The sequence below is a fragment of the Arachis stenosperma genome, chromosome 4 (genome assembly GCF_014773155.1).
Source record: "Arachis stenosperma cultivar V10309 chromosome 4, arast.V10309.gnm1.PFL2, whole genome shotgun sequence".
In the NCBI taxonomy this organism is placed as follows: domain Eukaryota; kingdom Viridiplantae; phylum Streptophyta; class Magnoliopsida; order Fabales; family Fabaceae; genus Arachis; species Arachis stenosperma.
The window spans coordinates 117,710,649-117,723,605 of NC_080380.1; the positions used below are offsets into that span (position 1 = coordinate 117,710,649).

The following is a 12,957-nucleotide window of genomic DNA, read 5'->3' on the forward strand; positions in this document are numbered from 1 at the left end:
GAGATCGAAATGTATTTTTCAATCTTAAGGAACGAAAAAGTCCCCGTTTTAAAAGGTTAGAGACTTATTTGTCTTTTACTCTAAATCTTATTATACTTATCTTTGAACTCTAATTTCTCATAGTCATTCATACCTGGGGTTCTAAAAATTGGATAGAATTGGTCAATCTAATCGGTTCAACCGTGAATTGGCAGCACAAACGGTTCGTTTTGTTTCGAAAAATTGATGCCTCCAAAACCGGACCCGAGCTGCTGAACTGTTTAAGAACCGGTCGGTGGGATAGAACTTGGAACTTGGAACTTGGAACTTGGCCGATTCCCCCAAACGGCGCCGTTTCGTTATCTAAAAACAAAAAACACTTCAGTTCAGTGGCTGAGCCAAGCCCCTTCTCCCCTTCTACAGAACTCAGAAGCAAGGTCTGAGAACCCTTACCTCTCTTCGTCTGTCCGTCCGTCCGTCCGTCCGTCCGTCGCACACAGGGTCTTCCCTTCGTCCATCGAGCCACTGCGCCCCCATCTCCTTCTCCAATCTTCTTCCTTCAGCAGAACTGCGAGTAGCCCTAGCCCCTCACTCAACCTCGTCTTCGTCTGCTAGCCTTCAATTCTCGAACACCTCTCATTCCCCAATCGTGTGGTCGTCCTCTGGTCTTCGTCTGGTCGCCGTCGTTCGTCGTGCTCAACCGCTCTCCGGCGTCCGTCGAAGGTCAGTGCTCACTGGTAGTACTGGTTATTCGTTTTTTATGCTCTGTTCAGAAATCAAACCCTCTTCCTGGTTTTTTTTATGCTCCCTGCTACCATTAGTGTTTTGTGTTTTTATTGAATGATTAATTGATTATTGATTAGCTCTGGCTGCTCTGCTGTGCTGCTGTTTTGTATGATCCACTTACAAATCCTTTTTGTATGATCCACTTTGTATTTGGAATGTGAAGCATAGAAAGAACTAATCTAAATTATTGAAGTGAGTGCAAATTATAATCAGAACATTTTTTATCGGAGAGTTGTGAGAAAAGCCTAGTCGACCATCTAATGAAAAACTGAGGCTGATTTAGATTCTATTTCTCCAACAAATGTTGGTGTGCAAGCTTGAAGCAACAAAACTTTTGAAGAGAATGCTGGGAAGAAGAAACTAGATTAATTGAAACTAATTAGCACTTTTGTTAAAAACTCATCATATGTATTTTGGAAATGTGATTAGTCGTAGGAACTTTTCCAAATCTTAACTAATTATAAGAAATTTCTTCAGGTTAGTTTATATTTCGTTGGTTGGTTAAATTTGTTTCAAAGATGGAAATATCTTGATGTTAATTACTCTGTGTGCTTAGGTTTTTACTTATGCTTTTGGTTCTATCATCATGGAGAACATTAGTAGGGGATCAAGTAGTACTAGTACTTTATTAGCATTTAAGCATCTAATTTGGTTCAGATGGGACAATAATTGCTTAACAAAAAAGTTATTATTATTAATTTCCATTCTCATCAATAATGAGACTAGAGTTAGATTCAAAATATATTCAAAATATATTCTAATTTCATCTATCATGGTGGAGCTAACATAGTGCTTCATTTCTCACTTGATCGTCTATTTATTATGTAGGTGTACTATGAAATGAAAAATTAGATTTTTACTTGTCAAAGTAGACTTTGGGTTTTTCACAATATTTCTATGTTTATTTACTCTTACATGTGCTTTTAATTTATTAACCTTTGTGCATATGTTGACTATGACTAAGATTGTACTATGGTTTATGTCACTGCTGCTGATTCTGATGAAAAGGAATGTTACTTGAAAATTTATCCATGAAATCTTATTGAAATTGACAGGAATGAATTTGGTTATGAAGTAAGACAACATTAATAAAATATAATGCTAGGTTAAAGTACCAAACCTAGTATGCTTTTAGTTCAAAGATTAAGCCAAGCTGCTGCACAATTAGTTTTGCTTTCAAACAAATGCATGCACATTTATCAAACAAGCAGCGCAAATTCAAAAGTTGAATGGTTTAATTTCTTTTAATTTGATGCCTGAAAGTTGCTGCATCTATATTCCGATACTATGAATTAAATTTTGTAGCACTCTTATTCATTGGAGAGAGTGAATTTAGGGAGGATTTGATTTTCTTCTTCTGAATGGAGCTGAAATTATTTCCTTGACTTGTGTAATTAATAATTAAATTCTACTGCCTTTGCAGCCTGTAACTGAAAACAATGCCAATCTAAAGACATGCTTTTTTCATGTTCTCTTCAAGCCTCAAGGTTTGGTTTATCTGATTATGATCTCTTGCCATATCTTCCTCTTCCTATGAGTCATATCTTCCTATTAGTGTGGATGAATAATCAAATGTGTTTTTGTTTTATTTTTTAAATTATTTAAAGTTTGAAATTATAAGATTAAAATTAGTTGAATTTTAAAATTTGATTAATTTAAAGGGGTAGATTTTGTCTAACATAAAGAAAGATATTTAAGTCTTTTCATAACATTTAAAAAAATATTTTTTTTATTTTTTTTAAATTATAAGGGTATTTTAGTAAAAGTATTGATATGATATATATTTTTTAAAAAAAGATTAGATGCTGACGTGGAAAATATAGTCCATGTGTCGTTTTGTTATTTGTCCACGTTCTTAACGTATCGGTACGTATGAATTTATCATTGTACCGAAACAAACACCTTTGATGTATTATTGACTTTTGCAATAGAATTACATGTCACAACGAAAATAATAATAAATATTAATAATAAGATAAAGAATAATTGGAAAAACAGGGAGGATATGGTGGGTGCGTGTCTTGTTCCCATTTGAAGTTAATTGTGCAGAGAGATATCGCAAAAGCGTGCTTTTGGACAAATCCCCTCCAATACCAAAGCAAAAGAAACTACGCCTTCTTCCTTGCTTGCTATTCTCTTCTCTTTTGACACCAATCCGAAATTGATTCTGAGAGCATCTTGTCTTTTTATCTGCAAATTAAAGGCACCAATGTGTTTCCCAGGTAAGACATCATTGCTATCTTGTTTTTGCTCAAATTAAGATTCACCAATGGATCAAGTTAAGTACCTTCTGAAAAAGCATTAGTTAGGTAGAGCTTAGGAGGTAGGTAGTGACGGCCCTCCCTCACGATCCCAAGTTAGATCTAAATACAATTTGCATACATCAAATCAAAATACTACTAGTTTGAAACTACAACTCTTGCTGATTCACTTCAAATGCTTAACCCTTCAGTGGCTTTGTTCTAATCTTAGTAATTTATTCATCACTAGTTGCTACTGAATCACAACCATTTATAATCTTTTATTTATTTTCATTTTCCAAATAGGTGGCGTGTATCGACTTGCGACATTTCATTTGTAAATCGTAATCAATCTAGCTTGGGAAAGTGAAAGTCATGTACACTTATGCTCAACTTTATTAGTCCTTTCTAAGAGATACCAACAGCTAGCAGCAAGGATTATAACATTTTGATCACAAGCCATACAAATAAAAGATGCCACAGGTTGTAAATCCCAGGCAGGATATTTTGCATACCTATTCCTCTGCCTGTTTCAGAGAGCACTTGAAGGAGCCAGCTGATTCTAGGATTTCCCATGTGGTTTTCAGCTTGTTTTCAAGGCACCATCGTGGCAAACTTTGTCTTGGTGACACAAAAGTTAAGCCTTTGAAATTGATGAGGCGCACATTATGCCCTTGTAGTAGAACAGGAGTTGTTGCAGATGAACATCAAGAAGACTTTCCTGATGAAGATGAGGACCTGTGTCCTGTTGATTGTGTAAGGGAATTCACGACGGATGAAGAGTTCTGCAGGATTCTGGACAAGGCTAAAGGAACAGGATCTTTGGTGGTGGTAGATTTCTACCGCACCTCTTGTGGAAGCTGCAAATATATAGAGCAGGGTTTTGCCAAGTTGTGCAAGAAGGCTGGTGATGATGAAGCCCCGGTTATTTTTCTAAAGCATAATGTTAGTATATATAAACATCAGTGATTCTTATCTTTTGTTGATTACTGGACTGAGCACTCATGCTATCTAGAAACTCTTTTATAATGCTATTCCTTGCAGGTAATGGACGAGTATGATGAGCAATCCGAGGTTGCAGAGCGACTAAGAATTAGGGTATCTCTCTTTAGTTTGTTATGACATGTCTTTGTAATTCTTCACAGAATCCTCAGAATTTTAAATCAGACAGTTCGGTCCCAATAAATTTTTATTCACTAGAAGTCCTCAAGAATTATTCTCATAAAGACAAATTGGTGCCTCCATAATGTTCAATTAGGTAAAAAATATTACTATAAGATAAATTAGTTCCTCTTCAAAATGACAAAAGAACCAATATGTCCAACGTGAATAACTCTTGAGGATTTTTAGAGAATAAAAATTTATTAGAGATTCTTTGGGTACCAATTTGAGTGTTTATTCTTTTTTTAATATCTCTCGAAATATTCTCGTTTCTCCCTGCTCCTTTTTGGATGATTCAATCTTCTCTATATATGGGAGTAGGTATTAAATCGTGTATCATTTGTGCTGAAAACAGCATTTTAAGTCTTCATGTTTTATGATCCTAGGAATTCTAAAATAGTAATTCAATTGGTGCAGGCTGTGCCTCTTTTCCAATTCTACAAAGATGGAGTCCTGTTGGAAGCATTCCCAACCAGAGATAAAGAAAAGATTGTCGCAGCCATCCTCAAGTATTCATCTCTTGAGCGTCAAGATATTTTGTGTTAACTTCATGGGAATAGATCACTCATGCAAAATTGGTTCTACATGACACAAGTTCTTTAAAGATAATTTTGTAGACCACACATAAAATATTTTAGCCATGTGATTGTATTTCACTTAATTGGAACACTTGCTTAGTGCAGGGATTCTCAATTTCTCATAACCCTTCAGGGGGTTTCAATAAATATTTTTTTTTGTTAACCTTGTGCGTCTTGTTTGTTTAGCTCACATGGCATTTCGCTCCCTTTGCATCTCAAAGGTTTCGGGCTCAACTTCTACTGACTGAAAAAAAAAAAAATTGACCGAAACCTTTCACTGCATATAGATTTAAATAATAGTACAGGCCTACAATAATTTGTGTGTATTTTCATTGGGAAGAAATATATGTCTTATTTACATAAACAAAGAAGGGATATGCGATAGTTTTTTTCCACTCCAGGTCACTTTTTTTCAGGAAAAAAAATCATGTTAAATTCAGGTCACTTTTAAGATTGTATAGAGTGTATTGTAGAATTCATCTACACAAATTACAAATATCATCGGGTATTAAAAACAGAAATGATCAATCGTATTCATTCAGTATTGGGAGGCACACAATCAAAAACCTTCCCAATTAATGCTGAACCTGTAAATTGATCTTAGTCCTGTTCGAGGCAAGAAACTGATATTCAAACCAATTAAATTATGCCATTTTTCTATATGACCTTTCAAGGACCTGCACCTCTGGTCCATATATTAAACGGCAATGTTTAGTAAATGAACCAACTATCCTAGAGGCTACCTCCTTGAAGAACATAGATGCAATCTGACCAACAGAAAAGGAACATTGATTAGTCACCACCCGAAAAATACATAAAAATATTAACATTAGCGGGGTTTATTGTGATGGAATGGGCTGCATAGTAGATTGTATGAACACAGATGCATGCATATAAGAGGGTTAGTCATGTCAAGTTACTGGTCATGATACTCAGCAAATAAACCCTTGGCACACATGAATTAACTAATTAAGGCCTCAAAAGTCAGGGAAAGAAAAACATAAAAGTGAGGACAGAACATTGATTCCAAAAAAGCATAATGATAGTTAAAACAAGTTCATCAAGACAGATATAGAATGACAGAACCATCCCTATCTGTGAAGAGGTGACTGAAACTTGAAATCCACCAAAACATAAAGATTGCAATTCCCTGTAATTGGGTATGGATTGAATTCCCATATGTTTATCAAATGATCAAACAGTGTACTCTGTGAAACAGTTGTCTAAAAATACAAAATATAAAGTATAAGGCTATAAGCAGAACAAAATAGCAATCAGTAGAAACAAAGAACAAAATTCTATTGCCATAAACGAGTTGATTTCGTGTTGCCCCATTCAACAAACCAGCCAACCCTAATCCTGCTAGTGGTCACTTGGCTTGACCCACTCCATAGAAGTGGAACAATTGTCAAAAGCCCAAATAACACGTGCATTTTCGCCGCCTCTAGTTTTGAGATGTAACATGATACACTCTTAACTCTTTTAGCAATTTTCACATCAGAGTGATACCAATGACTGATGACGTAATACATTATGTAGAGTTCTGTAGCGACGACATATTGGCAAAGCGACTCCATTGCATTGGCATGAACAACATACTGCCAACATTTTTATAGAAGCAGAGTCCAACAGATTTTAATTGTAAAAAAAAGAGAAAGTAACCATAATCATTCTGAGTAGAGAAAATGAACTACCTTTATACGCTTTGGTCTTTCCAATTCAACGTGAGAAACGTAACTTTCAACAAGGAATTTAAATCCATTTTCCAACTCAGCATCAAATGATCCATATGGATAGTGGCTAAGTATCTCCGACCTCTGACACCAGAGAACAAATCCATGGTAGAAGACAACAGCTGCAACAACATCAAATAATTGTTAGGAAATCATTTAAATTTTTAATTTTTTTTGTAGGTAATACATATATTAATTGTAATTATAAATTATGCTATTTCAAATTAAATAACTTATATAATGGTGATCTCATTTATTATTATAAATGTTAAATTGAATAAGTCATAATTATTTTTGATTTTGAATTAAATAAGAATAAAACTAGATATTATATTTATGGACTTTAGATAATATTTTTATTTGGATTTTAGTGTTTAATGGGTGCTATGGTCAAATATAAATAGTGGCTTTAGGATTTGGATTTCTAATATACCAAAGCTGCCTCAACAACTCTTTTCCGATCAGGGGAGTTGCAATTCAGCCATCATATTAGGTATAAAAAAGATTTTGGTGGAGGAAGACTGAGACAACTATTTTATTAATTTTTAATTTTTAATTTTTATAAATAAAAGTATACTTCTACACTATGATATATATAATTCTTAGTAATTCAATATGAATGATCTAGATTAATAAAACAATTTATTATAATAAATGATATCAGAGTCATCCATAATTTAATCATAAAAAATATTAAGTTTTTGTTATTCTTTTGAATTTAACTTCCCGATCAAAATATGTTTATATATGCCTTGCTTACATTAATATTATTGCATCGCGAAGTTATATATATTATGGATAAACACAAAATTTTCTTTTATGGTCCTGCCTATTACTGTTGTACACATATAATATGTTCTCCTTTTGATGTCGTTTAGGTTGCAATTCTTTTGTATGTGTACTGCCATGGCCATTTATATATATTATTACTTGTTTGAAAATATATATATATTGTTGCAGGGTAATACAAGCTAAGCATATTTTAGTTATTTTTTTATTTTTTTATTATTCCGAGAATTATCTAAAATATTGAGTGGGCTTGGACTTGAACGTGAAGTTTAAATTCTGAGTGAGGTGATTTTCGACTTATCTTGCTTCAAGCAGCCATCGTCCGAGTTGTTTGTGAGGAGAAGGGGGTGGTACTTGCAAAACACTCTGATGCCTAAATCAGCAAGGGTCTTAGCATGTTTAAGTATATTGGAACTTAAGTATATCTGAGGGTGTCAGTGTATTTATAGGTGATGAGCCAATAACTATCGTTGGAGTAGTTCTACTTCTGGTGATGGATAACCGTCCCTTTATCTAAGGGTTGTTGAGATTTATCCTCCAGAAGTGGGTGAGAGATATTTGAGATTAGTTATAACTCCTTCAGAGGGGAGTTATCACCTCGTAGTGTTCTGTCCGACCTCTCAAGATGTCGGTTATGTGGTATATGTCTTTTGGGCTTTTATGTGCTTTTAGGTCTGACTTATATTTTTGGGTCAAGTATGAACAGTGTCTCTGTTTGAGTCTGATCTTTTGCTTTAAGTCCGATTCAAATATAAATGAAATCGGGTAGACACCAAGGATTATGATTATCACATCGGGTCTTTCAAGTCGGTTTCTGTGTTCAAGTCAAAAAATAGACGAGATTGTATAATGCCGATTGTTGTGTCTGTTGGCTTTTCTCTTTGACATGTGGGGTGCAATTACATCTGTAACTGTGCACGTTCTTTAACGAGGGGAGGGATTTTTACAGTTTTGTCCCTTGGGTCTTTTAAATACTCTTTTCCTTTCTCTTTCTTTTTTTTCGTCTCTCCATTCCCTCTGTGATACTCGCTCCCTTTCGTTTTCTCAAGCCCCTCTTTTTCCTTCAAAACTCCTTGCATTGAAATTTTGTTCTTTCTTTGAAGAACCTTAAAGAATGTGGAGCATTTTGGGAAACTTCTTTGCTGCTTCTACCATGCCATTATCCTCCTTCAACTTCTTCGAGAAAAGAGGTTAACTTCCTTTTCTGCTTATGTAGTGCTTTTCACTGTATTAGAGTCCATTGTTTAAATGCGGAATCTATGCCAACGAGGCTGCACCTGTTGATAGTTTTATGGAGGTTAAGGTAGTTTTGGTGTATTTTTGCTACCGTATTGATGTCGTGATTCCCCGTGTGTGCTAGGATGTCCCCAAAATTACTGTGTTTTTTTAAAGATGATTTCTTTGTGGCTATTGGTTGCACCCATTTACAAAAAGAAAGTTTGCTTTGTTTCGAACTTGTTTATAATGTTTTTTTTGTGTAATGTAGGTATATTCTTCTATGTGTCTCGTCCAATCCCCTCAAAAATGTCTTCCAAGATTCTTGAAGATTTGTTAAAATGGGTAGACTCTTCGGTTTTGTGTTCGGTTCCTCTAGGAGTGTTTTTGTAGAGGAGTTCCATAAACATCATAGGATTTATAGTTCTAAGGATGATGAGGTGAAGTATGAGTTAGTGGCCCCTGACCCTGAAGACCGAGTTTGTTTTGGCCGAGTTGCTGATTCGAAAAGACATTTTATTTTCATGTATGATTGCCTTTTTACCCGACTTGGGATGGTATTTCCTTTTTCAGATTTTGAAACTGAAGTTTTGTCTTATTGTAAAGTCGCTCCTTCCCAAAGGCATCAAAATTCTTGGGGCTTTATGAAGATCTACCAGCTCGTGAGCTGTGAGCTTAGTTTTCTGATTTTTTAGAAGATATTTTTCTTTTTATTTCATCCCACCAAACCCTTCAGTACCATCTCGAACAAGCAAAAATAGGTTTCCTTCCGAGCTATCTAAGTTCGGAAGGTATTATCTATTTTTGACGAGTCATTTTTTGATTTTAAGAACTTCTTTTTTAAAGTCTGCACTGTTGAGGGTCACCATCCCTTCTTTTTGAGTGAAAATAATGAGCCTCGTTTCCAATTATATTGGGTAGAGGCAGCTCCTGTTGAGAAATATAACTTGGTTGACTTGGATGAAGTCGAGGAGGCTATAGTCGGGTTCTTCTGAGAGGTTTGGGGACGGGCTCCAAACCTTGACACTAAAAAATTCCTTCTTAGAACACCGAATTATGTCCGTACCGAGCTAGGTAGTTTTTACTACTATTTTATGGAAAACTGCTTGTTTTTCTGACTTTTTTGTTGATATCTCTTTGCTTTTTTTTTTGTAGAAAAAATGAAAAACGGTTCTAAGGCCTATCAGAAGGTTAAGGAGGCCAAGAGGAATGCCCAAACTCGAGCTACTCAGCTGCAAGAGGGTGGTAAGCCAGACACTCCCTCTTCGACCAAGTCTGATACGGGTACATCTTCTCAAATAAAATAATCACAATTCTCTTCATATATATGTATAGGAATAGAAACTATTTCTTTTTCTATTAAATAATTATTCAACAATTTTTTACTATTTAACTGAAGAGTTTATTGTACTTATGGTAGAAGTCTTTTAGACAAAAATAATTATTAAATATATATAACACTGCCAAAACTAAATATTTTATATATATATATATATATATATATATATATATATATATATATTATCTCAATCAACTATTAAGAAAAACTATTAAATACTAATAATCTATTTATATTTAAAAAGTTAGATTTAAATTTAAATAATTAGATAATTGGGTTATTATTATTTGTACTTTTTAGTTGAACGAATATAATTTTATTCAATCTCAATAGATTAAATTCATATAATACAATAACTTTTATTATATTAATATTTAATAATATAAATTTTGTACACATAAATTATTTTTTTTAAATACAGAGACAGGACACGCACATTATTACAGTAGACTCTTTATATATTTTTTTTAGGATAAAATACTAAATTAGTCCCCTACGTTTGGGCGTAATCCTGTTTTGATCCTTAAGTTTTAAAGTGTTCTATTTGAATCCAAAAAAGTTTCATTTAACTTTAATTTAGTCCCATTGTGAGGTTAAAGATAAATAATTAACGAAATGTCCTACATGACAGCAGTATAAGAACAAGGTTGATAATTTGAAGAATAAGTACAAGCTCCAGAGGCACAAAATCAACCGTGAATGCATCAATACATGTATTTAATATTTTTTTTAGTTTTATAGAAAATATTTCATTTTAATTATAAGAAAAATGATAAATAAATGTATTGATGCATCCACGGTTGATTGTGTGCCTTTAGAGCTTGTACTTATTCTCTAGATTATCGACCTTGTTCTTATACTGTTGTCATGTAGAACATTTCGTTAATTATTTATCTTTGACCTCTAGTGGGACTAAATTGAAGTTAAATGAAACTTTTTTAGATTCAAATAGGACACTTTAAACCTTAAGGGCCAAAACAGAATTACGTCCAAACGTAGAGGACCAATTTAGTACTTTACCCTATTTTTTTATTTTTAAGATTTAACAGGGGCAAACCCTAGTTGTTACTCACACTGTGTTACCTTCCTCTCTTCTATTCTATACTCTTTAAGACTCTATCACTCTCAAATTATTTTCTCTCACGGATTCATCACTGCCGACCGCCGACCGCCACCTCTTACCCTCAGTCCCTCACCGACAACGCTAAGATCCTCTCTTCTCAGTCTCGACGTCACAGCAGCAGTGATTCGTCACCATCCAAGCATCCGAACCTCTATGCCGCTTCTCAGTCTTCATCGTCTTTGCCGTTGGAGCGTCCAAGCCTCTGCTCTTCCTTCTAGTAAGTAGCTTCTGAATGTTCTTTTTCACTTTGATTTGAAGCATTTGTGATTTTGATATTAATTTTTAGTTTGTGGTTTGAAGCATAAAAAATTTTACTTTTTTTTTTACTTTGATTTTGAGTTAGGTTAACTATAATTTATGTTTTTTATTTTGATTCTAATTTTTATTATTTATGTTAAAGAGAATTCAAACTATTTTATCGACATGAGTGTTTTAAATCAAAAAAGATTTTAACTATCTTTTTTTTAAAACCATTTTTTTATATTAACATGGTGGTAGAAAGAATACTATACTGCATCTAGATTTGAAACTGTCTATGCCTAGCTTTACTTTAATCATGGTAATAGTCCAAAATTGTTAGTTTATAGAGAATCAAAGTGGATTTAATAATGAATCACAAAATGCTATGGTTCTTAAAATTTTTTTTTAATTTATTAAAACTAGATTTTTTTTTTCAGAAGTAATTCGTGGGATCATGCACTTTTTCCTATTTATATATATAAAGAAAAAAGTGCAGTTGGTTATATCTAACATATTCTTGAAATAAATAATTCGCACACACTCCCTTTCTAAAAAAAATCCAATACACTAAGCACTACACTTAGATTTATTGGATTTGTTGCTAAAATATCGATATTAAACCTAAAACTTTCGGCGGATGGCCAGTAACTCAAACAAAGGAAAGAATCGGTTACATTTTTTATATGGTCTCATCTCCTCTTCTATTATGGATAGACTAATTTTATTTCTATGATTCCGAATTTGTTTTATTTAGAATTTTTTTATGTCATTTTATGTGTTTATGTTATAGTTTCTGATTTTAATTCTGATTTATATAATTTATGTGTTTGTGTTATAATCTTTTTGAGTTAGGTTAATTATGATTTATCTTTTTTATTCTGATTCTGATTTGCATGACTTATGTTTGTAATTTCTGTAATTTATGTCTGTAGGATTTAAGTAAATTGGACTTTACTATCACTACCATTACAGCTATTACAGGATGAAAGAAGGTTTGAGAATTATGTTTGGTTGTTTATGGATTATATATATATTATTATTTTTTGTTGTTTTTTAATATAATTTGGGATTATCTTTATTTTTTATTTTTTTTATTATTTTTTTTACAAAAATTCGCAGATATCCGCGGAGATTCCGGTGGATACGGAGTCCCCGTTACTGTAGTGGGGACAGGGACATGTTTTGGAGAAGGGGGGCCAGGGGTAGGGCATATTCCCGCCTTATGGGGACTCGTTGTCATCCCTACCAGATGCCAAATATGGAAGTATGTACATCTTTATTGAATATGATGTTTTTATTTGTTATAATTTTTTTAATTATGTATGTGTATATTAAAATTAGTTATTAATATAAAATAAAAAATAAATTAAATTATATATATAAATATATTGATGATTGATTTTAATGACTAATTTTAATATAAGAATAATATTTTTATTTTATTTTCACTTTTCATTTGCTATATTTAATTTAAGTTTGCAGTATTTAACTTACTATGTTTTGCAGACCATTTTCGTTTATCAATCTAACTCCATATCCAAATATTTTTATAAACCAAATTAATCAAATCAACTCAAATTCATCAAAAATTGCTCATACATATGCGTATGGAATCACGTTTTTTATTTCTCTTTTCATAAAAAATAGTACCAAAACAATTTAATTTTGATACAAAAATTATTTAATTTTGACACAAAGTTTTTAAAGTTTTAAATTGAATGTTGTTTTTTTTCCTTTTTTCTTTATACATAATTTTTTTTTAACGTTGTGTTTA

General features: G+C 32.9%; 2 protein-coding genes across 3 annotated transcripts; one reads left to right on the forward strand and one right to left on the reverse strand.

The window, feature by feature from the left end:
- The first annotated feature begins 355 nt into the window (after nt 1-355).
- LOC130973086 (thioredoxin-like 4, chloroplastic) lies at nt 356-5,107 on the forward strand. Of its 2 annotated transcripts, XM_057897483.1 has the most exons (6): nt 357-702; nt 2,189-2,252; nt 2,764-2,987; nt 3,312-3,950; nt 4,050-4,103; nt 4,584-5,106. In XM_057897483.1, the coding sequence occupies exons 4-6, from the start codon at nt 3,480-3,482 to the stop codon at nt 4,710-4,712; spliced, it is 654 nt and encodes a 217-aa protein (XP_057753466.1). In that variant the 5' UTR covers nt 357-702; nt 2,189-2,252; nt 2,764-2,987; nt 3,312-3,479; the 3' UTR covers nt 4,713-5,106. The 2 variants fall into 2 exon arrangements, with proteins under 2 accessions (XP_057753467.1, XP_057753466.1); XM_057897484.1 differs by lacking the exon at nt 2,764-2,987 and having other exon boundaries at nt 356-702; nt 4,584-5,107.
- Nucleotides 5,108-5,253: 146 nt separating this feature from the next.
- LOC130975373 (uncharacterized) lies at nt 5,254-11,117 on the reverse strand. The gene is made up of 5 exons (XM_057900179.1): nt 11,093-11,117; nt 10,867-10,878; nt 6,439-6,623; nt 5,839-5,967; nt 5,254-5,514 (listed from the first exon to the last, which is right to left on the reverse strand). The coding sequence occupies exons 1-5, from the start codon at nt 11,115-11,117 to the stop codon at nt 5,389-5,391; spliced, it is 477 nt and encodes a 158-aa protein (XP_057756162.1). The 3' UTR covers nt 5,254-5,388.
- Nucleotides 11,118-12,957: the final 1,840 nt, after the last annotated feature.

Coding starts and splice junctions, on each gene's coding strand:
- LOC130973086 (XM_057897484.1), top strand. CDS start 3,480: ATGCCACAGGTTGTAAATCCCAGGCAGGATATTTTGCATACCTATTCC. Junction 3,951..4,049: donor TTATTTTTCTAAAGCATAAT/GTTAGTATATAT, acceptor TATTCCTTGCAG/GTAATGGACGAGTATGATGA. Junction 4,104..4,583: donor CAGAGCGACTAAGAATTAGG/GTATCTCTCTTT, acceptor CAATTGGTGCAG/GCTGTGCCTCTTTTCCAATT.
- LOC130975373 (XM_057900179.1), bottom strand. CDS start 11,117: ATGAAGACTGAGAAGCGGCATAGAG. Junction 5,968..6,438: donor AAAGACCAAAGCGTATAAAG/GTAGTTCATTTT, acceptor TTGTATTTTTAG/ACAACTGTTTCACAGAGTAC. Junction 5,515..5,838: donor TTCAGTCACCTCTTCACAGA/TAGGGATGGTTC, acceptor TTTTCTGTTGGT/CAGATTGCATCTATGTTCTT.